General features: G+C 43.7%; 1 protein-coding gene across 2 annotated transcripts in view; it reads right to left on the reverse strand.

Annotated features, from left to right (window-relative positions):
* Positions 1 to 206: 206 nt before the first annotated feature.
* The window catches only part of fam222ba (family with sequence similarity 222 member Ba), a 29090-nt gene continuing 3354 nt past the window's right edge, over positions 207 to 25942 (reverse strand). For both annotated transcript variants that reach the window (XM_020085944.2, XM_069539793.1), the window contains exons 2-3: positions 10115 to 10242; positions 207 to 3943 (exon numbers count right to left, since the gene is read on the reverse strand). In XM_020085944.2, coding sequence (XP_019941503.2) covers positions 2226 to 3943; positions 10115 to 10196 — 1800 coding nt within the window. In that variant the 5' untranslated portion in view covers positions 10197 to 10242 and the 3' untranslated portion in view covers positions 207 to 2225. The remainder of the gene's footprint in view (positions 3944 to 10114; positions 10243 to 25942) is intronic.

Here is a 25942-nt window from a genome sequence, read left to right on the forward strand (position 1 = left end):
CCTTTGGATCATTTAGTCTCATGTTAGGGCTGTTTATCTCAGAGACAAGTGTGTGAGTAACTGACCTACCTGAACATGTTAATATTTTAACTTACTAAGCTGCAGAATGAGGAGTGCAATAGAAAACGTGCAATAAAAGCATCTGTTGTTAGTTCCAACGTGTACAACAATGTTCCAGATATTCCAAACTATGGCTCAGACTCATATCAAAGCATAAATTAGAACTTTATTTTATTATTACAATATTACAAAAAGAGTAGCACAACTCTCACGCTCTCGCCTCTTTTCTGTAGTACAGAATGACACAAAAGAAAGGCTTGTGGACCTTCTTCCTTTTCACAGCAATAGTACAAGAAACAAAGGAGAAAATAAAATTTAAATAACAAGCAAATCAAGTATTATAAATAGTCACAACTGCAAACTGAAGCTTTGAAACTTGAAGAAAAAGTTACAGCCCTGTAACTACACATTGCTAAAATATATAATTACAAAATATTACTCCTTTTCTCGCTTTCCGTAATAAAGAATTTCTAAGGAATTGTTTGTCTAATCAACAAAACATCAAAATAAAAAGATTTAAAAAAAAAAGGAAATGCTATTTCTGTGTATCCTTACTGTCTTCGTTCTCCTTATTGTTTGGGGTTTTCATCAAAACCATGCTCATTTGCAAAGGAAAGTCCAAGGACCAAACACTTAAGGCTTTTTAAGGGCTGTTAGGGAGTTAGGTGAACAAAACATGGGCATCATTGTGTTTCTATACACACACACACACACACACACACTCTTTCACACACACACACACACTCTTTCACACACACACGCACGCGCACACACACACACACACCCTGAAGTCTACCCACATCAGCAGGCAACATTCACACACACAATCATTACATTTTTTAAGTTACAGTAGTCTAGTAGGTAAGCCAGTGTACAATAAAATAAACAATGCATTTGCTGTTTCACTTTTAACTCAAAAAGGTCAGTTTTGTTTACCTCCAAGTGATCTTGCAAGTGATCAATTTGGTCTTTCCAGACAGACTTCACATCAAAATCAGTAGCAACTACATAACTTAATCCACTTAAGTTCCTGCTGTCGGGATCAAAACTCTGGCTCGACTCGTAGTTCGATTCTTTGTGACATTTTGTAACACTATCACTATCACCTACAGTCCAGAGTTCTGTCCTCACAACTAACTGATCGCCTTCAATAATCTCAACATTCAAGTATTACATTTGTCATTGTTACAAAGAATGATCTGAAAAGGAAACAAAAATAAAATGGCATCTTCATAACAGTGTGTCTTTGTTAACCTGACTTTGGCCGTGCGAAGGTATGAGAGTACTTCACAATGTTGTTGCCAAACCTTCTTGGCATTAACAAGTCTTTTTTTTAACACCTGAATTCATTGCAGCATTGTAAGCAGAACAGAGCATCATCTATTTATTTGCTCCCTGCTGGATCCTAACTATGTACATGCAACTTGATTACATGTAGCCTTAACTGATAGTAAGGAATCAATGTTGAATAGTCCCATTATACAAATAAATAGTTATATTTAAAACGAATAAAACCTCTGTGTACGTGTGCATAACACAAGCTGTACTACTATCTCCAGTGTCTGAAAGCTTTGCATTGAAACAAGATCATTACTCTCTTTTAAGTCCTCTAATGATTGTGTTCAATCAAGCTTCTATGAAATTTCAGCATCGCCACCAAAACGAAAATTAGTCACTTGTCTAAAACAGAATAATCCTGACAAGACCCTGTAAAAACATCCATTAGAGTTTTTTAATGGGCCACCTCTTTGTTTTTCTTCTTCTTTTCTTACATGCATAAGAAAATATTATCGATAGGTCTTAAGTTGAAATAACACAGGATCTGTAGATCCAGGCACACAAATAGGCAAGTATGATAGAAGAGGAGGAAGCAGGGAATGACACACACACAGTACAGACATGTACACACGTACATGAAAAAGTTCCCTAAAGTGCTCGATAAATGCACTCATCAACAAAATAAAAGTAACAATTGATCACTTGCAAGATTTATAAAAAAGAACAAAAGAACAAAAAAATACTGTTCTTCATTAAATATATTAATTTACCCTCTTAAACATTAGCGGTCATTTGTTTAAGTTATGAATTTATTTTTATTCTTGTGTTTCTGTTCTTAAGACTAAACAAAGGGGGTTTGATAACTGTTGTGTAGACAAGGCCATAGCTTATCTGTACCCTGGGTGCTGGATGAGAGCAGTTCTGCCATCCCCAACCTCTGGACCTACCCTGCTCAGAGAAGGCCTGTGCATCTTGCCCATTAACCCTAGATTCTGATCGCGGAAATAGGGCGTCTGGAAGTCCCCACCCAAGTAATCTGCTGTTTGTATCAGAGTAGTCTGGGCAGAGGAAGAGGTGGAGGAGGAGCTCGCTCCTAGCCTGTAATGGGGAGCCCCAGGGGGTCCACAGTCTAGCGTGGTGCACCCCCCTGGGCCTGCACCATGGAATGGCATGGCTAAGTCCTGAGACCCGGAGCTGTCACTGTTGGGTGTGGGTAGGATGCTGCTGTTCCAAATGTGAGACTGGAAGTAATGACCGTTAGTGTAGTGAGCCATGGGACCAGGCATGCAGTTGTTATTGACTGGGGGAGAGGGGGTGGGCCTCTCTACAGGAGGCTTCAGTGTGTAAGGCTGACCCACACACACCTCTGCGGGGTAGCCCATGCCCTTAAAATGGAAGGTGGGGTCTCTGGAAGGCTGCTTGCAGATGTGGGTCCCACCATTCTGAATGTGGGGTACATGAGCCATCTGGTGCGGATTCCAAGAGAGCATCTTCTGCTGCTGTGTGTTATGTTGTATCTGTTGTTGCTGCTGATTCTGTTGTGGATGCAGATGATGATGCAGTTGGTGCTGCTGCTTGAGATCAGTGTGGCTGGAAGGCAAGTGGTTCATAGCAGTCATGCCAGGTGGAAGATGAGCTCCCATTGGGGCCGTGGCTTTTTCTTGAGGGCAAATTATGCAGTTGGGTGGGGGGAAGCCAGGGGTGCCAGGGTTGCTGTGCATCGAGACCCTGGAGCAGGCGCTGATAAGCAGGTTCCGACTAATAGGGCTGGGGTTGGCGATCTGGCCCTCGCACATGGAGGTTGCTCCTGCACCTTGGGCTCGAGCTTGGCAGAACTGGTTGATCTGATGCACAATGGTGCTCAGGTCGGCCTGGTGGCCCTGGTGCATCCCGGCAGCCATTGAGAGTGGAATGGTTGAGGTAGAGACTGTAACATTAGGGGGTGCATCGCCATCTGGCGGCTTTCTGCCCCCCTGCAGACAAAGTGGCGGCTGCTGCTGCTGAAGGTGCTGCTGCTGAAGCATGACAGTAGGGGGCCCCTGGGGATGGCCAAGGGCTGGGTGCTGAGACAGAGTCTGAAGTCTGGGTGGGCCCTGAGGGTGCTGGGCCATAGGGGGAGGGTGTCTGAGGCTCTGGGTGTGACCCTGGTGCTGAGGGAGGGGCATCTGTAGAGCCTGAGGTGGGTCCTGTGGTTGAAGGGTTAAGTTTTGATGTGTCAGGTGATGATTCTGCAAAGGTGGGTGGTGATTTAAAGTGCTGGTCGAAGCCACTTGGTAGGGTCCGGTGGGAGGGTTCATGATGACTTCAGGGTGTAAGCGCGCCCGGCTGCCGTCAAAATCTTTTAGGATGCCTTTGACTGTAGGCACCTTGATGATGGCAAGGAGGCCTGTCTTGGCACTGGCCTGAGACGAAGGGTAAGGGCTGTAGCGCTGGCCTGACGTATCCAGCCCGTTGACCGTGCGGCGCACGTGGTTTCGCTGGGGGACCTTGACGCTGTTTGGGAAGATCTTGATGGTGAGGGGGTGGTTGGCAACCTTCTTAGCATATGCATCCAATTCTGCAGGGGTTGGAAATGGAGTGGATCGCATCCTTTGTGTGGTGTCCCCTGTGGAAGAGGACAGGACAGGTCAGAAAGCAGGAAGAGTCAGAAATGAAGAGATGAAGGCACAATGAGAGAAAGAGAGAACGATCCAGTTTGAAGTGCATATGGCACAAAGGAAGTTGTAATCTGAGCAGCTGAGAGGAACTTGATTTGGAAAGCGCTCTCATATTCCATACCTCACTGCTTTTCTCAAAAAAACCCTAACCGCTTTCATCTCTTGAGGCCAAAGAGAGAGATTTCCCATCCCATTCTCCCAGCTGAAATACTAAGATCAACACATCACCAGTTTAAAAATCCAATTTTGTGTTAGTGTCTGTGACTCTGAGGTCAGGAGCTCTTAGTGGCCTTAATTGACGCAGCATCCGGGCAAACAATAAGTATACCGGTGGAGGGGGTGCTGTGCTGCTTGCTACTGACTCACAAAATAAACAAAGAGTGAGTGAGGCAGTGATAGTCCCCTGTGGCTGCTTTGGGGAGAAGAAAAGAAAGAGATAGACGTGGAGAGCAGAGCTCCATGACAGCAGACAAGTAATCAGACACAGCAGCAGCGTCTCTGATCTGCGGGAACACCTCCCAGGTCTCAGCTCACAGACATTTGTTATACCTGCTAAGCACCGTGGTTAAATTTAACTATGTCAACGTGACAATGCGAACATGATTATGTGTTTGTGCATGTGTGAGCATCATTCAGGAGCCTGTTTAAAAGGGCTAATGTGTCAGTGTCATGTGTATAATGTACCTATTTTCAGTCAGGGTAGATGTTTGAACATGAAATCTGCTTGCTACCACTCATTTAACTATCACCATAAATGTGAGTAAATGGTCTGTATTTATTTAGAACTTTTCTAGTATTTCCACCCAAAGTGCTTTATAGTACAGTTTTTGGTATTCATCCATTCACACTCACATTCGTTTAGTGCATCTATGTGCAGCACTTCCTCTATCACACATTACTCAATTTGGGGCTCAGTATCTTGCCCAAGGACACTGGCACACGGAATGGGGGAGACTGGGATCGAGCTGACGGCCCTCTGGCTAGTGGCTGACCCGCTTTATCCTCTGAGCCACAGCCACCCCAGAATGACAGGCGTGTCTCACTGCTTTCCTCCATCTCACTGTCCTGATCATCTTAGCACCTCTAATCTCACCTGCTTCCACCACAGCTTTGACAGACACTAGCACAAGCGATCACTTGTTATTGAGATACATTTAATTTTGTTTTTAAAGAGGCATTTTAAGTTTGGATAAAATGGATGTCGACCTTACAGCTACTTCTCTTTGTTGTTGAGTAAGCAGTAACTGGAAATGTCTGAATTGCTGGCAATGGGCCGCGGTTTCATGTGGCCGTTATGCTCAGTCTCACAGAAGGGAGAGGCTTGAGGGATGAGGGACGGTGCTGTGAGCACTGACACAGTGGCACTGAGAGTTGTGCCAACTGGCTAATTAATTCCTGCTTTATTTGTGAACAGGAAACAATAGGCAGCGATGTGCTGAGCCGGTATGGGGCGGCACAAGGGGCTGCTGTGACTAAGTTCAGCCCGATGATGGCAGCCTCATTAATGCTGGGGTCTGGGCCAAGGGGCTGGAGCTCGACACCCGCCATCACTGGGGCCTAATGTCTGTCACTGAATAAATGCCAGGGTAAGCAGATATAGATAAATGAACAGTTACACAAGCACCCAGACGTGCTGAGGATGGACTTCACCTGTCAGACACAGTGATGATTAATGACCTTGTTGGGAATGACGCTCCACACAACGACACAGATGCAGGCAAAAACAAATACAAAGCTACTTTTGAGGGCATTGGTGGGGTATACTTGCAACACAAAACATCCCATATTAGCAATAAAACTTCAGTTTGATAAATGCAACTTGTTTGCCATCAGTATTCAAGATACGCATATTTAGAGCTTGTAAAATTCTGGCAGAGGCTCTGCGGCTGTTGTCAAAACCTCATGTCAGTGTAGCTCAAGAAAAGGATCTGAGTAGGTGGGAAGAGAGTAACATCAGTTGTTGCAATGAATAAAACATATTTTATCATTTCATCAGATTGAGATCTTCCAGATGAAACCAGGAGTGTGAGCATGAATGAATGTAAAAGAACACATTAACTTTATACATAACATCGTCTGTCAGGCTTTGCTTTGTGTCAGAAGAGCTAGTTGGAGATATCAGGGTACATACTGTTAGGAAGGGTACATTAGGGTAATTAATACAACCATGCAAAATAATGTATTAAACAGGAACATATTGTAACAAAGAAGAGTTACTTTTTATTTCTGGAAAGGTTTCTAATTTAGGGTCAGACTTGAATAATTTGATATTTTCTCCAACTGTTCACATGATAGATTTACCTCAGTATGACTGAAAATACCCTAATAATAAAGTAGATCAGGCTTTGTTTAGTAGAATCTGTAGACAAGATGAGATGGGACTGAGATGTACACCTTTAATATAATGACAAATGTATATAGATGATAATAATAATAAACTTTATTCACATAGCACAATATGCAACACAAACTGTTTTACATGAAATGATACAATGATAACAAGAACATTTAAATTGAATATAAATAACAGGTTAAGCTAAAATTGGATAAGATAAAACAGCCATCAGCTAAAATATTTAAAATTGATCAGTATAAGATCAAATAAAACAACCATTAGGTAAAATAGGCAATAGACTGTCAATAGAAGTTTTGTGGTGTAATTAACAAAAGCAGCTTTTATTTTTGACATCAGGAACGATCAAAAGGTTTGAGTCAGAGGACCTCAGGGACTATTCAGGCACATATTTAGCCAAACAGGGCAAAGTCATTTGGTGATTTATAACCTAGTTAAGGAATTTTTAAATTAATTCTGAGACAGGCAACCAGTGGGGAGATTTTGAAATTGGAGTGAAGTGGGCTCTCTGGTTTTCGTTAAAACACGTGCTGCTGCATAGGTGTGTGTTTAGCCCTATGCTGTCATTTAAAGAAATTAAACTGGGTGCCATTTTAAAGTTAGAGATAATAGCTTTCACTTAAATAAAGCATGAAAAACAGCAGCAGGCATGTGACTGGGAACAGTGTTATTTCTCTGCCACTGGCGTTTCTATAATGAGTTTTATACTGAAGTTGAGACTCGGGCGAACAGCTACGGAAGCAATGTCTATGTCTGGAAACTGACCAAACCATTAAATTGGAAAAGGGATTATACATTGTTAACAAAGTTGACTTTTTTTTTCAAGGCTGAAAAAGCAAATCAGAAAGAACAGAGCTGCTGTAAAATGTGTAATGAAATTGGTAAATAGAGTAGTTTCTCCCTAAGAGTGGATAAAAATCGACCTCTTGCTGTTTACATCTGTTCATGAGTCCTGGCAGCTGTTACATGTTCTGGTAAGAGAGTGTAGCTTATTAGCATTTCAACCTTAACCTGAAACCTGGATTATCTGAAGAGCTTACAGCATCAGGGGAGGGTTAATGAGGATATGAGTGAAGTTTGTAGGTGGCTGCTGGTGGGTAGGAGCATATCATCTCTCAGATCTCACAGCTAAGAACGTTCCCAGGGCGGGGAATGGGGGGAAAGAGGCTAGCCTGGCCATGTGTTAATTAACCTGCTGCTAGCTAGCTAGCTAGAACACAAGTGCACAGTCAGCAGGCACTAATTAGCGTTTCTTTTATTCAAACTACTGCTTTCATTGAACAAGTTTTAAGCAGCAGGGGGTCGCGGGGTCATGCTGCTGTAAACTGCAATTTTCACATAAGAGCAGGAAATTAGGTCTGAAGCTTCGGTGTCAAATTAGACATGTGAATTTTGGTTTCTTTCATGAACAAACCTTCTCACTTTCTCTTTTTTTTGGCAGACTTTTGAACAGAGCAGCCCAGCGTAGCAAGACCTTTGGAAAATATATGAGGCGAGAGAGAAAAGATGGTTTTTCTTTTGATCTCAGTAGGGACTGAGATGTGAAAACCAGCCAAGTGGTCCAGCTGTACTCACTGTTTGTTCTGCCTGTAAGAACTGAGGACTGAGGGCCACTTCCTGGTACTTGAGTCATCCTGCCTGGAGGATGAACTGTTTTCTTCCTGACCCACTGTCTCTTTCAGCATACCTGCTCCGCTCCTCGGACGGCCTTTCCATTTCACAGCCACGTCTGTTCGCAGTCCCTCCCTGATGATAAATAGAGCAGCTGCTCTGGCCTTGCCTCTGACAGCAACCTGCGAGCTCATAACTTTAAATGACTGTGCTATGCAAAGGCTCACCCGCAGGAAAGGATAGAGGTCAAGGATAAGTGAATGGGAATACAAATCGAAGCTAATTATGTAAACTCTCCAGCATAACTAAAGTGTGCAGAGCATTGACTGAAGATTCCATGTGACAACTAGTCTAGGAATTTCACCTAAATGCAGTCAAGCACATCTCTTATGGATTTAAACAGTGGGATTATTTTTTTCCGTGCTGGGTAAATGATGGGGCTCTGGAGAGACGATGAGTTCCGTGGACAGCTAGGAGCTATACGGCAGTGTTACTCAAGGGTTGAGGCTTGGTTCTGGCTGCGTGGCGGCGCAGAGGGAACTAATGCCTCAAAACATGACAGCTGCACAACCTGCAGACATGCAGAGGTGATCTACTGGGGCTGGATAGCAAGGCAGCAGGGGCAGCAACCTGAGAGTCTGTACTGAGACACTCTGATAAAAATGATTTAGTCTGAATGAACATGATTTAATCTAAATAAAACACAGATCTGTGGCTTTTGATGGAACATCGTGTCTGGTCATAGTACTTTGAAGAGCAGATGAAAGGGGAAAGCATTATGAAAGAATAATGAGGAAAAAAAGACAGATTGAAATTACACTTCTAGGAACAGCCGTGCTTCGGAAGCACACACTCCATCACCAAAATAGATTACAGTGTTGGGCAGAACAACAAATTGAGCTCCAGTTGCACTTTGTGGTCTGATGTGTCTTCTTAGTGTGTCACATAAAGGAAGAGCAGAGATCCAGTCTGATGGCTGCACCATGTCACAAGCCTGCCTGAGTGAGGCAACAGACGCTGGCACTTAACAGACTCCCTCACACTCACTGATCTCCTGGGGGTTGGCTGATTACTGTGATTCTGAAATTACAGTCTTGATGAGCTGGAGCAGTTTACAAAAAAATGCTGCAGAAATGGAGTTTCTACTCGGAGAGAAACAGACAGGAGGAAAAGAAGACGTAGATATCTTTTATGATAGAACATATAAAGACGACCATTTGGATGAGCCATAATCAATGTCTGGAAAGTAAAAAGCTTGCTGGTATAATATAAAAGTATGTTTATGTGCAGGTATCAATGGATACATATGAACCCATCATTACAAAACTGTAGGAATACATTAATTTGTGTTTTAATATATTTAAAAAAAGGAGTAGATTACCATTTTCACACTAAAACAATGACATTTTAGTTTAAATGTGTTTAGGCTGGACAGGTAGAACACAAAGGCAGCAAAACTGACTTAGTTATCATTCCCATTAATCAACTTGTCATTCATTAATGTCCTCCAGAGCCAATTAGTCTTAGCTCTCACTATTGATTGCTGACTCTAACTCTCCACTTGTCCTGCTGCACCCTTACACCCTAAAGAGTCCGAGTTTGGCAGGAGCTGAGTTGTAAAATTTAAACACATTGAATTAACTGGGCCAGCGCTGACTGGTCTGCTGTTAAACCAGGGCAGCAGATTGCATCTTAAAACTCACTCACATTACAAGATCATCAGGGCAAAACCACTCAGCCGCAATCTGTCTGCAAGTCTGACTCTTCCTGATGGTGAAAAGTAACTGAGAAGCTCAGATCTGACACTTGAGTGCTGCGATAGTGTTGTAGCAGGCACACAGGCCCACACTCTTGTGGCAGACAGATATTTAGGGGCGATAAGGGAGGGAGGGAGCAAGTTCACTGTTAATCAGTAAATTAATGGCGCTATTCATCCTAATTTTCCTTGAAGACACATATATGGTCCTGGAGCATGAAAATGTTCTTTCAACCTTTCTGGTTTTAACACATAACTGTAGAGGACAACTGGGCCAGGGCTGGCATGGGGATATGACTAGGGCGGCAGCAGGATTGTAACAGCTTGGTTTATTGTGTGGGATGGTGGTATTAGTTAAAAGACTATGCATTGTGTGTGTGTTTCGAGATCAGTACTTACATTTCTGAAGTCCAGTGTTCATCTGCGTGTGGGGGAGAAGCTGGAGGGGGAGATCACCTGGCACCGGCAGACAGGCCAGCATTTCACACAGACACTAATGCAACATGGGACATACACTTCTCCTCACACTGCAGAGAGAGAAAGAAAGAGAGAGAGAGAGATGGGGGGGTTTCAGTAGTCAGACATAACTGTGAGGCAGCACATGGTGCGTAGCGATACAGCGGCCGGGTCCAGACTAATAGAACTCTGAGGTCGATCCCTGGAGGCGCAGGGCTGAGGGAGACACAGTTACCTTTCAATTAGAAACTGATTCACACCTGGAGCATCAGGTAAGGTGACATTTGATGCCAATAACAACTTCAATTAAACATCAAACAGCTGAAGTAAAACGGGCAGACTGGGCCTCAGGGGCTCGCAGCTTCAAATCGACTCGAGTCCTTCCTCCTCCTTTCTCCACATGTTAGTCAGCTAGCTGGGGCCCGCTACCTGCGCTTTACCCCTCCATCTCCACCAGACCATGGCAGAGGAAATTAATGACTCCTGTACACTTGAAAAGAACACACTCATGATGCCTGCAGCTGACAAGTTAGTGGGGCTCTGATCGATACTGCAGTCCTCTAGGCCTCATAGAGGCCTTTATTTTGGGGACATCACACAATGGATTCGGCTCCGGATGTGGAGAAAAGAAATGAATAAACAGGATTACAGCTCCAATAAATGCCTGCCACTACTGTGCAATAACCTGATGTAATAGAGAGGGAGAAAACGTTAGCCATGCTCCACTTGGCTTACTGCTGTATTCAAAACACCACAGATGCTTGCTTAATCAGCACTGAAGAACAGTCAGGAAGCAAATTAAGTCTACAGAGTCCGCACCCTCCCCTTTTGCTGTGTGGCATTAGAAGAGGGCGGCAAGTGTGCGCAGACAAACAGTGTCTATGAGAGAGGCAATTACCCACAAAACAACCTTGGCATGCCTGTCTGCCGCAGGGTGATGGCTTAAAAGTGTCTTCCCCCCCTGCAGGGAGAGGAGAAAAGTGGAGGAAAGAGTGACAAAGCGAGAGAGAAAGGTGGAAAGAAAGAAAGACGGGTGGCAGGTTTGGGGTGGTGGGGTGCCTGAACTTGCTTTAAAAAGCAGGAGCTCAAAAAGGTCAGGATGACAGCTCATTTAAATCCTCCCAGTGAGAGGAGGGGAAAAAACAAGCCTTAATGAAGCTGCCAGTTTTACACAGATACCTGAGGGGGTTGCACCTTGGGGTGCTGCAGGGCCATGGCAGCAGGGGGAAGGAAGGGAGAAAGGGCTAGAGAGAAAGCGGGGGAGGCAGGTGGGTGGTGGAGCTGCAGTCTTGAGACAGGATTTTTGGGGGTGTTTGTGCTGTTGATGCTGCATCACCCTTTCCTGTTGCCCAGCCTCCCACTCCTCTCATCCTTCTCCCTCTCCCCTGCTTTCTGATTTACAGCCTGGACCGCCATATGGCAGCAATCCCTGCCCTCGATTCAGCTTGTCACCATGCATTAACTTTAATTGGCCTGATATGTTATTCTTTTCCCTCGGCCTTGGAAGGATTTTAGGTACATAGCGCCTTGATGTCAGCAGGCAAGATTTCCAGCCCTCTCTCATTTATCAGGTTGCCAAGATTTCACAAAAAGATAACAGCAATCTCTTTGACAACAAGCAGGTTTGGGATAGAGGAAAGTTAAATATCAAATACAACAGAGTCTTTCAAAGGGAACAGAGAGGCAGGAGAATGAAATGATGTGGGAACAACAGGAAAAAAAAACAGCAGCAAAAACTGTCAGTTCATTTGTTATAAGAACACACACATCACCACACTACAGGCAAAAAACAGCCAACAGGACATCAGCCCACCCCCTTCCTGCCTCCCCCACAGCGTCCCTGAATGTCAGAAAACTGTGCAGTGGGGAGTGCAGCGGCAAAGGTCAGCCTATGGTAATGCCCCAGATGACACTCTGCTTTACAGCGGTGAGCAGGAGGAGATGAAGCCCGACAGACAGAGGCCTGACGTCTACTGACTGGCTTATCAGCACCACTGCTACAGCAACTTCAAATACACATCACACGCCAAACTCTGGCACTTTCTACAAAGGCAAACACCCCCACACAGGATTTTTTTGCAACACATTACACTATTTGTATCAGGCGCAGGAGGACTACACCTGATAGAGTGTACAGGCCCAGACAGAGACTGTGCCGAGTTCTATTATCGTCCGACCACCAGGCAGGAGGTTTAGCCTAGTCTGGACATGAGCTTGACCCCCCATCCATCCATCCATCCATCCATCCATCCTTCCATGTAGGTGTCTACCCCCAGTGGCTTAGTAGCCTTTGTGTTACAGAGACACAGCCCCTCCTGTCCTGAGTGGAAACAAAGTTGAGTCTGTGGCAGCCCGGCCGAGCCAGCTGGGCAGGCTTGTGAAGCAGGGATTGGCCTGGTGGAGTTTAGCCAGGCGTCTCACACTATCAGCCCCATGCAGACAGACACCACGGGGTTCTCAGAGTATTAGGGGGCCCCCGTGACTCGGCAAGTCTCCACCAGCTACCGATAGAGCCGCAATAAAAGTGTGCAAATAACTGTGTTGGCTTTCATTATAGACAAATAAAGGCGGGCGGACAAAGCAGGACTTGAGGAAGTGATGCACATGGCTTGTGTCATGTGTCAAATTGCTCCCATAAAAGCCTACCTATATTTTCTTTTCATTCCACAGTGATGAAGGAGAGAAATAGCCATCTGAAAGTGTGCAAAAAAAAAAAAAGGAAGAGGATTGATTGAAGCCATTTTGGAAATTAGACCAGCTGACTGTGCAGCATCTTTTGTTCAATGTCCACTTCATCAGCTATGATCTGCATTTGTTAGAAATTTGGGAATAGCATCAGGCTAACTGCATAGGAAATCATCTATTAAAATATCCACCAGCGGTAATACATGTGGAAAAGCGAGAATTGTGTACTAAAAATAAGCTAATTAGAAGGAGACGGGTACAATGATATTAGTGGAGACAAACTATAAAGGAAAAAAAAACAAGGTAAGAAAGTATGTTTTGCGTGTTGCCTGAATATTGAGCCTTTTCTATACCAATTAAAAGCAAAGCAATTAGGAGAACCAAGTCACCATGTTGTACATGGCTTGTGCTAACGGCTGAAGAAGAGGAGAGAGGAGAGGAGAAAGCAGGCTGCTGTTATTTTAATTGCATGTTTACCCCCAGGTTATGGGTCTGAAATAGAGCCAAGAAAAAATGTTGCAGTGAAAATTCAATGCAACTTCACTGTGTTGATTCTCTCAGGGACATAGAGAGTGAAATTACTTTTCTTTGCAAGCACAGTCTCTGAATAGGAGGTAAAGAAAGAAAAGGAGCAGGAAGAAGAGAACAGCTTTTTACCCTTGAATACCAAGCCAAGGCATTCTGTCAAAAGAAAGGGGAAAAAAGCTTTGGCTCTTGAGCATGTTAGAAAGAAATAACACTTTGGTATGGTTTTCATTAGTCCATCAGGCTTTACCAACAGCAGAGGTAGAAAAGGATTTTCTGCTGCGAGCAGAGGGACACGAGCATGTTAAGCTATGACAGGCTGGTTCACAGGCTCACACAATGGATCCTGATGATTCCAGCACATCCCGAGGCGTTTGGGACAGGCCGTTTGCTTTTCCAGTCAGCAGAGATCGTCAGCCCGGAGTGTTATCTTACACATGAAGAGAAAGGGCGATAGAGGGGGAGATGGCCATGATAAGTCTGTAAAATAGTGGTTTCCAAGTTGCGAGACAGAGTGTGTCAGGGATAAAACTGTCAAACAAGGAACCTGCAGCCGAAGTGTGGGAGAGGGAGACAGCTACTTGAAACTACTCTTTCTTTGAGGGAGAGCGCGGTCTGCAAAAGAACTGTGAGGCTGTATGAACACTCAGTAACAGATAAAAAAGTGACAGTTCCCTCAGGTGACACGGTGGATATGGAGTGAAGAGAGATGGCATGCCCCAAGAATAATGCATAGTCCACAGCTGGGTTGGATAAATCACACAGAATGTTCCTTAAACAGTGAGAACACAGGCTCTTAGAGCAGATTTGTAGCACAAAACTAAGAAGGAATCTCCCTTTGAAAGTATGAGGCCTCTTCTTATCAGACTGACCTCATTCCACCTCTCTTGTCTTTACATCAGCGGTTTGGAGGCCTGTGGCCCGCCCTCTTGGATGAATTCCATGGCTGCTTACAGTGGAGAAGATGACAGTAATGGTGGCGAGATGAGAGGATGAGAAGATATCAGGCAGTGAGTGTCCCGGCCAGGCCTGGCTATCTCTGCCAGAGCTTTGTCATGCTCATTACTCGTCCACCACGTCAGCGCTTTGAGGACAGCGATCCAAGGGCCATTCTTCAACTCAGGGTCAGTTTCACTAACAGCCACTTAAGCCCACTGGGCTTCCCAAAGAGCCCTACAAATGTGTAAGGTAGAACTAAGTGTGCTCAGTCATGTAAAGCCTGGCCAAGGTCAGGCGGGCAGACAGAAAGTGCTGGCAGCACCGCATGGCGTGGCGTCATGAATGCCAAAATGCCAGGGCCCCTGGCTGTGCCGTTTGACAGACATGTTTACACCTGATAGAAAATGCAGGGGCGATGGCCTGCCAAAACAGAGGGGATCCAAAGTGAGGGGCGCCAGCCTTGTTATTTATTTATCTGCTGAAAATGCATCCAGTGCAGCAAGACGCTGTGCATGCCTCAGTGAGGAAAAAAACAGCCTCATCTCACATATGACACTCTCGAAACACTTGACAGAGATAGAAAAAAGATATGACATGAAGTGAAAGGAAAGAGCAAAGATCCCAGAGAGGAGCTCTAGAGACAGGATTGGATTTACTCACAATCTCACACTAATTAACGATTGGCACATAAAATGAGTCAAATTTATCAGAGGCTGCGCTGAAATCATCCATGACAACGATTAGAGGCTGGGCCTGTTCTTAATTAACACTGCAGGTAAAAAAGGCTGAAAGTAGAAGCACATGTCAAGAAGACACAGCCATGCTAGAGACGCTATAGTACAAATGACATCAGCAAGCTAACATGTTCGAAACAACAATGCTAACAAGTATCCACTAAGGGATCAACACAGTTGTTACACTTCATCCTGAGGTAAACAAATTATTTTTAAACTTTTTTATGGCAATCCATTAAACCAACGATGTGAACCTCATGCTACATGAAAAGTCTGGGGATCACCCAAATCATCTGAAAACATCATATGGGAGTCATCAATATTGTGTCTATCCAACCATTACATTTTGAAATAGTTTACTGGATAATATATGTACAAACTGGTTGAGATATTTCAGCCTGAACCGAAGTGGTTGACCATTAGTTAACCCACCACTTTGAACCAGAAGAATAACATTTCCATCCCTCTATGCCCACACTACACAAGCCTGGTGCTTTTGATGACACCAGCAGATAAACTCTTGAGAAGCACAGGAATGCAGGTAAGCACCAGAGAAAAGACTCTTTATCTTCTGGAGTAACTCGAGCCACCACAGAAACAGCACTCATACATATGAGATCAAAACTGCTGCTTTCATCTGCTCAACGGTGCCACCATCTCTGTGTTATCGTCACATATCCCCCAAATAACACCAGACAACAATGTGCTGAGTCACATTATGCTGTGTCAAATACCAGACTCTGGGGTTTGTTACAGGACTAGAATGGCACTAGACCGACACAGATACACAAACAGATACTAAACCGATACTGCAAACTATGTGTGTGTCCATCAGACTCAAGGTATCTGTTTTTTCACGTCACTTGTGTGAAAGCTCGATTATACAAATCGCAAAAAGGTGTGGTGAAATCTGAACAAACAGATGAGCTTATATTGAACTGATCTGATGCAAAGATATTCAAGGTACAAAAATATATGTACTCAAAATTTTTTCTGAACAACATTTCCTGCTCTTTAGGGCTGTGTACTTGGCTGCGACACTTTTTACCCCTGAGACTCCAAAAGTGTTTTGTGGACTCAAACACTTTACCCACCCCTCCATCGGCATAGCGATGAGTAGATAATGAGTGAATTTAGTTTTCAGTGAACTATCCCTTTAAAGGTACAGTGTGTAGAATTTTGTGATATCTAGAGTTGAAATTTCATGTTGCAGCTGAATACCCCTCACTTCACCCTCTACTTCCAAACATGAAAAAGAACCTGTGGTAGCTTCAGTTGTTATAAAAACTCAAAAGGTGTTTAGTTTGTCCAGTTTGGACTAATATAAAAAACATGGTGGCCTCAGTAGAGAGGAGCCCCTCAATGTTAATGTTTAAGTATTTAAATATAAAGGGCCTTTTCTGGGGTAAATAAAACTACAATTCATACAATTTAGATGAAATTAACTTGTGAAAACATCATGAGGATTATTCTACATTAAATTTCTGTTCCCTTTCACCCAATCTTACACACTGGACCTTTAAGACTTTAAACCTTAAAAAAGGTAGGTTTCTGAGCTCCCTCTAATCATTTGACTGTAAGTCAGCCGGGCTGTCTGCCTGGTTAGTGAGAAATAACTCAATGTGCTGAGAGCTAAAGCGCAGCAGCATTGTTCCAGCTGGCATAAAAAGGGGAAATGAAGATGGAGTGGTTTGATTTCATTTGTTAGCAGGTGCATCCATTTTGTGTTCTTCCCCCACACCCACCTCGCCTCTCTCAGTCAAAGCGCTTATCAGAAATTGGACACCCCAGTGACAAATTGAGCCTGCGATTAAAGGGAGAAAGAGGAAAGCTTTGTTAAGTGCTGCTGATTGGGATCCCAGGCTACCCTCACACACAGAAGGGGTGTGTGAGTGTGTGTGAGTGTGAGTGTGAGTGTGTGTGTGTGTGTGTGTGTGTGTGTGTGTGTGTGTGTGTGTGTGTGTGTGTGTGTGTGTGTCTGTCTATGCTTGGTACAGAGCCAGTAGCAGAGATGACACCACCACCACTTCTTCTCCCATTTTCCCCTCTCTCCAGGTGTTCCCACAGCTTACATTTCTGCTCTGAGTACTCAGCAAACAAAATCAAATCAATGCAGCTGTTTCCCTACCTCTCTTTCTCTCTCTCTCTCACACATAGTTTCATATGCATATATATTTATGTGTGTGTATATAAATATATATGCAAAGGAAACTACACAAGCTACATACACCAGTAATAATGCCTTGCAGGGAAGAAAAAAAAAAAAGATTTGTCTCTCCGTATTTGTCCCACCCAGACTCGTATCAGTGACCTAGCATTAACCTGGCCTGGCCTGTTTGCGAGCGTGGCTGGCCTGTTCTAAAAGGAGGGGTCGTTGTGGGGTGGGGTGGATGCTCTGCTCGGCAGAACTGTGCAACCGCTGACTCTCGCAAATCAACCTAAAAGGGCTTAACGTACAAAAAACAGCTTCCAGTGTTGCACAGTATTGGCCTGCTGTGAGAGATTTATCCACTGTGCCATTATACTAACTGCCCTCTCTTCCATACGAGTTGTATATATATACACCAATACATTCCCACACACATAAAGAAAAAAGCTTAATTAGACTCATGCCTGGTCGAGCTCTGCAGGAGAACTCAAACATTTCAACCTTTTATTATTTTGTACTAAAGACAGTACTCTATTTACTGTTAGTCTTATTTTATTTTTGCCATACTGATCACATGTTGCATAGTGTTGGTTTAGACTGCTAATAATATTGTAATATTTTGTGGGCTGTAATGAAGTAAAGTGTGTCGTCTATCTACATCTGTTAAAATTAAAAACTGCAATACTTCAGGACCACTGTATTATTTATGAAGACTGGCAGGCAACAGAACTTTAGTGAACTAGAGCATCATCTTTAATTTTGTTACCTTATACACAGTTTCATTTCTTATTGTTGGTTTATAAAGGTCCAGTGACATGCAGGGCAAAGAAAAAAGTCTCACTGAGATTCAACTAAAGTAAAGTTGGTTCAGTTAGAAAGAGTGGATTATGATACATGTCTAGGTGTGATGCACAGAACTGGGGAGAATATTCTGCTGCATAGAGACGTGCAGCAGCCAAACACGTCAGAAACAAACTCTACATACTGACTGCAAACCCTGCTGTGAATGTGTTCAATAAAAGCTGATATGTCTCCATCCCGTGCCTATGGAAGGTTGGTAAGGTCAGCCGCCTTTCGTGGCAGCTCTGACATTCAGCCTGGCCTCCAGCAACCAAACGAGTCTCCTTCGCCCCTACAGACCAGCCAAGGAATAAAAGAGATCCTTCTCCACTGGACAGGCCTGTGTGAGATTTGTTCCTTTGGCTTTTGGCGACACATAAGACATTTGCGGTCTCTTCTTCATCTCCTGTGTATATGTGATTAAGTCTCCACCCCCGGCTCTTTCCCCCAGCAGACACCAGCTCAAGGCGACGGGCAACCAGTCTGTGACTCAATGGAGCGGCAGGCAAACACAGGCCCTGGTGTGGCAAACATCTCACGTCCGTGCCTGCATCGGAACATCTGGCCCTGCCAGGCTCACAGGGCCCTCCGTCTGTCGGCCTGTCTGCCTGTCAGCCTACACACACCGTTGGTGTGCACTGGTGTTGTCATGGCACCAGAATTTTTTACGCCTACACAGATACTGGTTTAATAAACAAAAGCGATCACAACAACACCTATACCAAAGCAAAAAGGCCAAATGTCACATAACATCCACAAAACTATCTTATGATTATCACATTACAAAATCTGCAGTTCAGTTTGCATCATTAGTAAAAGGGCCCAGATATTTTGAGATGTCAAAGGAGTTGGACACCCACAAGCTAAAAGCCTCTGGTGCCAGTTTTAACAGCCAGTTTAGGTGAATTTTAAATCAGTTCAGAATTTCACTCCAGCTGGGTATCAAAAACTCAAGTATCAAAAGGTAGCATCCAATATCTTACCTTGGTTACTTCATCTTATTCTTCCAGATTTAAATAAAAGATTCATGCCAGTTTAACTCTGATTTATATAAATATTGCATTGAAAAGTTTTGTCTCAGTGCTAATAACTGGATTGAACAATCATATTGACAATGTTATATAGAAAATGTATTTCATCTATTCATATATATATAATGTTTATACAGTGTGGTATATCTTTTATAATATCTATAATATACAAACAACTGAGGTTTAGGTCTGATTGAATTCTGCACTGGATGCTGCAGATCTGAACTGATAAGGCGATGCAGAAATTAATCTTTAATAAAATATTCATAGTGACAACATGAGTGTGTGCATGGAGTGAAAAGTCCTGAATACATAAAGCTTAAATCAAAATATTCAATCTCTTCGTCTTGTCTGTCGCAGCGAGATAGAGTCATATGAGTAATAGAGTTAGCCCAACTGATAAAAACTCTTTTTCCTATCGCCCTCTCTCTCTGCGCCTCACTTTCTTGCATCATGCCCGCTCATACAGATCTCCTGCGGCCGTCCAATGATTCAAGACTGATGAGGCATGCTCAAAGGTCTATGCCATTGAACACTGCATTAATGCATCCAGCAGCAAATTTTTTGCAATCGACCCCCGTTCCTTCAATAAGGACAGAGCTATCAATCAGGCCAAGATAGCCGTCACCAGACACGGGCTGATGAAGTAGGGGACTTTGGAGCTAATGACAAATGGATCTCTCTGATATGGTCACAATATACTATGACAGTCTGCCGAGAACACTTGACCTTTAAACAAAATCCCGAGCAACTTTTTTTGCCAACACTGTGCAATGCAAAAATGTGGAATATGCAAACTGCTGTTGCTGTTAAGAAAGTGTGGTTATTGTGTGAGAACCCCTGGGCCCGGCTGAGAGTCGCAGCCCCATCAGTCTCTGAGCTGCCTCTGACCAGCCCAGCCCTCCTCTTTTTCTTTTACTCAAAGCTTGGGGAGTGACCTTCAGTGGGCCTGCTAGTCTTGCTAATTGGGGTCTCTACAGAGCACGGCAACCCCCCCTTCACACTGCACTGTAGGAGGGACCATGGGGCAGAGGGGGCGAGAGATAGCAAGGGCCTGGGCTTAGTGTGGGAAAAAGTGAAACCTGGGCTTAAAAACTGAACTTTGAAATACTAAATTATACTTGCACTGCACTGAAAAAGGAAAACAGCAAGATAAATGAGTCCTTTATAACAGGGAAGCTGCTAGCACCCAGAAAACAAAGTCATAATTTGGAAATACATCACAAACTCTCCATAACTGGGGAAAATAACATGTGAAGGTGCCATACAAAGTAGTAGCTTTTTAGATTCCTCTGTGGAGAGTTATTATTAATTCAGACATAATATTAGGAAAATGTCATTATATGATTACCATTATAGATATTAGAAGATATATTTTAACAAATAATCAATTATCCATTCATGAGGATTGGAGGTGAGAGCAGGAGCCAATCCAAGTGGACACTGAGCAAGTGGCAGGGTAAATCCTGGACTTGTCACCAGTGTAAATAGTCAATTATCCAAATAAAAATTTGTACTGTTCAACTAATGGAATCATCCACTAATCGTTTCAGCTCTACCAAATAAGATCAGAATTTGTGGAAGACATACTGTAAAAAATGTAAACCTGGGTTTGTTGCCCTGACATGAGGAATTAGATACTAGAAACAACTATTATTACTATAGGTTAAAACTAGTACAACATAAAAGTAAATAACATAAAATAAATAAAAAACAAACTCTATAGTGGCTACTACTACCATGTTAGTGACTGAAAACTTAATATCTAATAAATCTAAACTGTGAAAAGACAGGATGGTATTTAAAAGGGAACATGAGTCGAGAAGGTCAGTTTAATCTGTGGGTCAACAGGGTAAATGCTCTGCTCTCAGGAACATGGAGGGGACACAGGTAACATAGAGCAGTTTCAGGCTGGTTCCAGCTGAGTACTGAGCTTGCAACACTACAAATCATCATATCAGGGCCACTTCCTATCAGTGTGATCAGCACTTAGTAATAAAAGAGGGAGGAAAATACTCAGGAAGTCATCCTGTAAAAACAAGATACTGAGCGCCCTTTATGTTGACAAAGAGTTACTGAGCTGTTTTCTTCTCAAATGTTTTTAATGTTAAAGACACACTCATTCTGGAGGAGTGAGAAGAAGTACAGTGAACCTGGTAACCATTTTCAAGTAGGTTTGTCAGAGATCTAGTAAATGAGACTTTGAGCCTTGGTGGCCATGCATAGAAAGGTCTGCATTTAATTTTCTAATCCATCATTCCAATTGTGCTTGGTAACAAAGGGAGAGGAGAGTGGTGGGTCATTCAGAGGCAACGGAGCATGCTGAGGGGTGCGTGTGTGGTGCTCCGTGGAGCCAGTGAGGCCATGGCCCTTGGCCCTAAAAGCCTATCCCAGCGCTGGGGAGAATAAGCTCTGATGAGCTCAATATAGGCAAGACTAATCCCTTATGTCCAAAGAATTGTTTAACTTCGTTTGACTGATTAACTCAAACCCCTCCATTGCACTTCCAATCTATTTGTTCATTTAGGTCTCCTGCACTCCTCATGCTAGCGAGTTTGGAGGGTGATGGTGAGAAAGAAAAGAAAGAGAGAGCAAGCGAAAGAATGATGGATACAAAACAAGCATTAAAAAAATCCAATGAACAGCGTTTTTTACTTGCAACTCTCCAAATGGACACAGCACCTGAGGTCCTGCAAACCAGCTGTTGCTAACATTCAGAGGTCAGAAAACTCTTGCCTTGACAGAGATTCTTCAGTAGCGTGTCAGCGTTCTACTCTGCCATAGCGGTTTTTTACCACTTCATGGGAAATGGAAATTTAAAGGCACTCTCCCCTGCGTGGAAAAGAGGTTGCCAGGAAGATTAACCCAGCTTCCTTTTATAGCCTCTGACAAGAGGTTAAATCACACATTACACCGCCTGAAATGTCTCCTAGTAATTAGATCAAGAATATTACTCTCTCTTCTTCTCCTTGCAGACTGCAGCTGATCAAAGCCTAATGATGGTGTCAGTGCCATAGGCGGTGCTGGCTGGGTAAATCTCCCCATCGGGACGGCAATCTGTCAGGGCCGCGAGCCCTGCTAAACAGCACAGGACATGAGCACAATGGTGCTTGACACAAAGTAGACTAAATGAACCACATCTTTTACCAGCAAGCTATCCATCAGCAGTGGACCATTAAAATTCAGAGTAATGATTATACCTCTCTTTGTTTTGGGTCTAGGACGGTGTGTTGATATGTACACACTCAGCTGAGGTGTTTTAAGTGAGAGAGAGATGTTGCTGACATCTGTGGGTTTTACCCCAATAACAGTGGAACGCACCAGCAGCGTCTCTCCATGCCAGGGCAGATCTAAGCAGCACCTGGTCCCTCGATGGGGAAGAGGGGGCTACCGGCTATTAATTACAGAAAGCCGACACGCAGAGCAGGCAAACCGTTGCAATGAGACCCTGGGACGTCAGATACGCGGCAAGACGAATGCTTCTCTGTCACACGGCAACATGACCTGCCTCAGGACTCTTTACACACGAGTACTTTCAAGTATGCCTTTCAAATCATGGCCCACCCTTCTCCCTCTGCCCCCACTCTGTCTCCCTCTCTATCTCAATCTCATTCTGCGGATGTTACACCACTTCAGGGGATATTTTCTGACTAATGCAAAATGGTTGTGCAGTAAGATGATAAAAGTTGACATTTTCCTTTTCTAATTCAATGCTTCCTTTGTAAACAACCTCGCCTTTTTATGCATGCACATGCACACAGGCCGCGAACACATCACGCGTAATGGTCAATTTCGCTATTTGCTCACAAACTCAATGGCAGCAAACAAAAGGGGGAAATGGCAGGAGATATGCCAATCATTAACTGTTGAGAGATGTTTGACAAAAGAGGCTTTAAAAACCTGACAGGTTCTCTTTTCCCCGGCACAACTGGTTCCTAAAAAAGGGGCGCCCAAAACAACAGGCTCCAGCAAGAGGTCTGACCCCATTTTTAATGCCATACAGGTGGCACAGAGCTAACACAGGAAGCAGGAGTGCTATTCACAGGACACAGCACTCAGAGATCATTCAGACGGGCACAAAAACAGCTCAATGCCAGTTAAGTGTATTCTAAAGTGCAGAAAAGCAAATCCCCTTGAACACGCTAATGGTAAAGACTTGTTCTCATTGTAAACTAAAAGCATCTGGTGAAAGGGGTTTTCAGAGTTATGGTGTAGAGTAACTTTCTTAAAACATCGTATTCTGATGTGAAGGCTGTGCAGAAATGTAACAGTTGTGGTTCAAAGTTTAAGAAGCAAGTCTGAAAACTAATAGTGAAAAAAATTACATGAATCAATTGCGCAGCCAACAATCTTAATGGTAAAAATTAAAAGATTATCTCAATGTACAAAGTCAGTGATGTCAAGTGTGGTCACCTAGTTCAGGAGAATAATGTCTGATTGTTGCTCGGATGAGTCTGACGGAAGAGCTGAACTATGAACTGTGATTACAGCCAACATCCCCCCGCAGACCGACAACTGCATCTCTGCACATTCCAGGAAACGCAGCCAGCTGAAGACAGCAAATACAACAGAGAGGAGGAGATATAAACAACATAAGCTAGTTTGAGAGCTGCACCGGTGTTTACCATCTCACTAATTCATCCCCTCTGCTTTCACAGCAGTGGCGGTATTTCAGCATGCAGCACAGAGGGGCTGCTGATGCCACAGGTCTGTGTACAGAGGGCTCAGTCACAGGCTGGAGAGATTGTTTGGACAATGTAGGTGTCAGACACACTGCCTGTCTGGAATAACGATTCAGTAAAGCCTCTATGAGACACCCTGTAGTTCCTTTATGGCATGAGGTTCGCTGAAAAAACGAACTTGACTGTTTTTGGAGTGTTTAACTTTAAAAAAAATCAAAACACATTTTGCCTTGTTTGACTTTGAACACTGCTATCAGAGAGAAAGGTCTGCATTTGCTTTAAACAGGCAGTGAATGACATGCCAGAGATTAGCCTCCGAAGGTCACAGTCTTAGCCCATCCTTTCAGCCGCTTTTCACAACATAACCCTGGGCCCTTTTGAACAACAGGAAGAATGTCATCTGGTTACTTTTCAAGACACGGAGATACCAATCACTGAGTCCAACAATGGCTGCAAACAGGACCAGAGGGTAAGAAGGTTATAAAGAGCCCCACTCGCTCTCCGGTACACTGGATGCACCATAAAAGAACACACCCACACACTGAGGCCTGGAGAAGTGGTGCAACTGATGATAAACTGAGGAGGGTCATGACAAAGTGCCTTGTGCTGACCACTCCCCTCAGCAGCTCTCTCAGTTCAGCCTCCATCCCTCCCCAGCACATCTCTTAGCACCCATGCTTTTGAGGACACTGGCTGCTTTATCGAATGGGAGAGGGTAAGTGTATGAAAACATAAACTCCATCCTCTGGGCTACTGTGTCCTGTTCAATATTTCAAAGAGCAAAAAGTAGAGTTTTTCTACCAATTTCACACAGCTACTCTCTTGGCAAGGATAATTAAAAAAAAGGGATTTGAAATATATGTTTTAAAAATATCCAAACACATGAATGCATTTATATTCTTACTGCTGGAGACAACTGGGCTTACAAGCAAGAATGGGGAAATGCAACCGTGTAACATGACTAAAATTGTCAGAGATAAAAATATCATTTTAATAACAGACATCATACCCCGTGTCAATGACAAGACTGATCTGCTATTAAAAATGATCTGCCATTATTCAGGTTGTGAGGCTTGTCCCGAAAAAAGCCCTCAGACTTCAGTCAGCACTGAAATCCTTCAACAATTTAGTCTCTAATGAACCCTCGGAAATATTAAAAATACAGCCCAATTAGCCCACAGCACTTTACATCTACTCCCTCTCTAATCCTCTGGTAGCTTAGTCCTATCTTATGTCTGCGCCAACTATGACACTTTCAGTTCACTCTCCCTCTATCCCCTCCACTCGATATCCCCCACAGCTTTACTGGTGCTTTGTTGTGGCATTCTCTCTGACCCCAGACTCTGAGCCTCTCTGGTGGTGGCTAATGATGCCCAGATATGTACAGTTGGCATGGACATTGGAAAACTGCGGCAATAACTGCGGACATGCTAATGGCATCTATTAGGATTACTTAAGAGTGATACGGGACTCGTCTGGCAGCCTCTTACTGCTGAAGGCTTGGTATTGGGTTGGATATTTTCTGTGGAGGGTCAGTGATCCGATTGAGACGGCCTTATCTTGTGTCATAAACAGATAACAGTATCTGCTGTGCTCTTCTGCTGTTCCTGTGAGATGAAGGTTGATAAACAACCCTGTTGTCTCTGGTGCCTCCAACAAGCCTGATCAGACAGATGCGGACCTAAGCTAAGCCCTGTTCCTCCTGCCGCTGTGACTGCTGCTCATGTCATGAATGTCACCAGGAGGCTCAGATCCTACGCTGATTGCACTCAAGCTGAAGACACAACAATTTCAAAAAGCCCTTTGGTCTTGGTATTTGTAACATCAGTTTGCAGCACTACCTGGCTTAAGGCTTTGATTTTCTGATTATGCAAACCACCGAGCAAGAGTGGGGCTTTTTGCCCTAATTGGACCTGCCGGCTAACATGAAAATCCATATTTAAAAAAGCCATGAAGAAAACAGAAATGTAGCAAACAAAGACACAATATGTATCATCAAATCAGCCCCATCGCCTGTAGTTATTTGGCACAACATAAAACAAACCATGTGAACCAAACTAAATACCATGTAACAGCTGACCCACAGCATAAGCCCTGCAGGTCAGTCCCTTGTTATCAGAGGTATCCAGAAGTTGCTCATGGTGTCCTAAACACCTGATCTGGATGTATCATGTGGCCGCAGTTCT

The sequence above is a fragment of the Paralichthys olivaceus genome, chromosome 15 (genome assembly GCF_024713975.1).
Source record: "Paralichthys olivaceus isolate ysfri-2021 chromosome 15, ASM2471397v2, whole genome shotgun sequence".
Lineage (NCBI taxonomy): Eukaryota > Metazoa > Chordata > Actinopteri > Pleuronectiformes > Paralichthyidae > Paralichthys > Paralichthys olivaceus.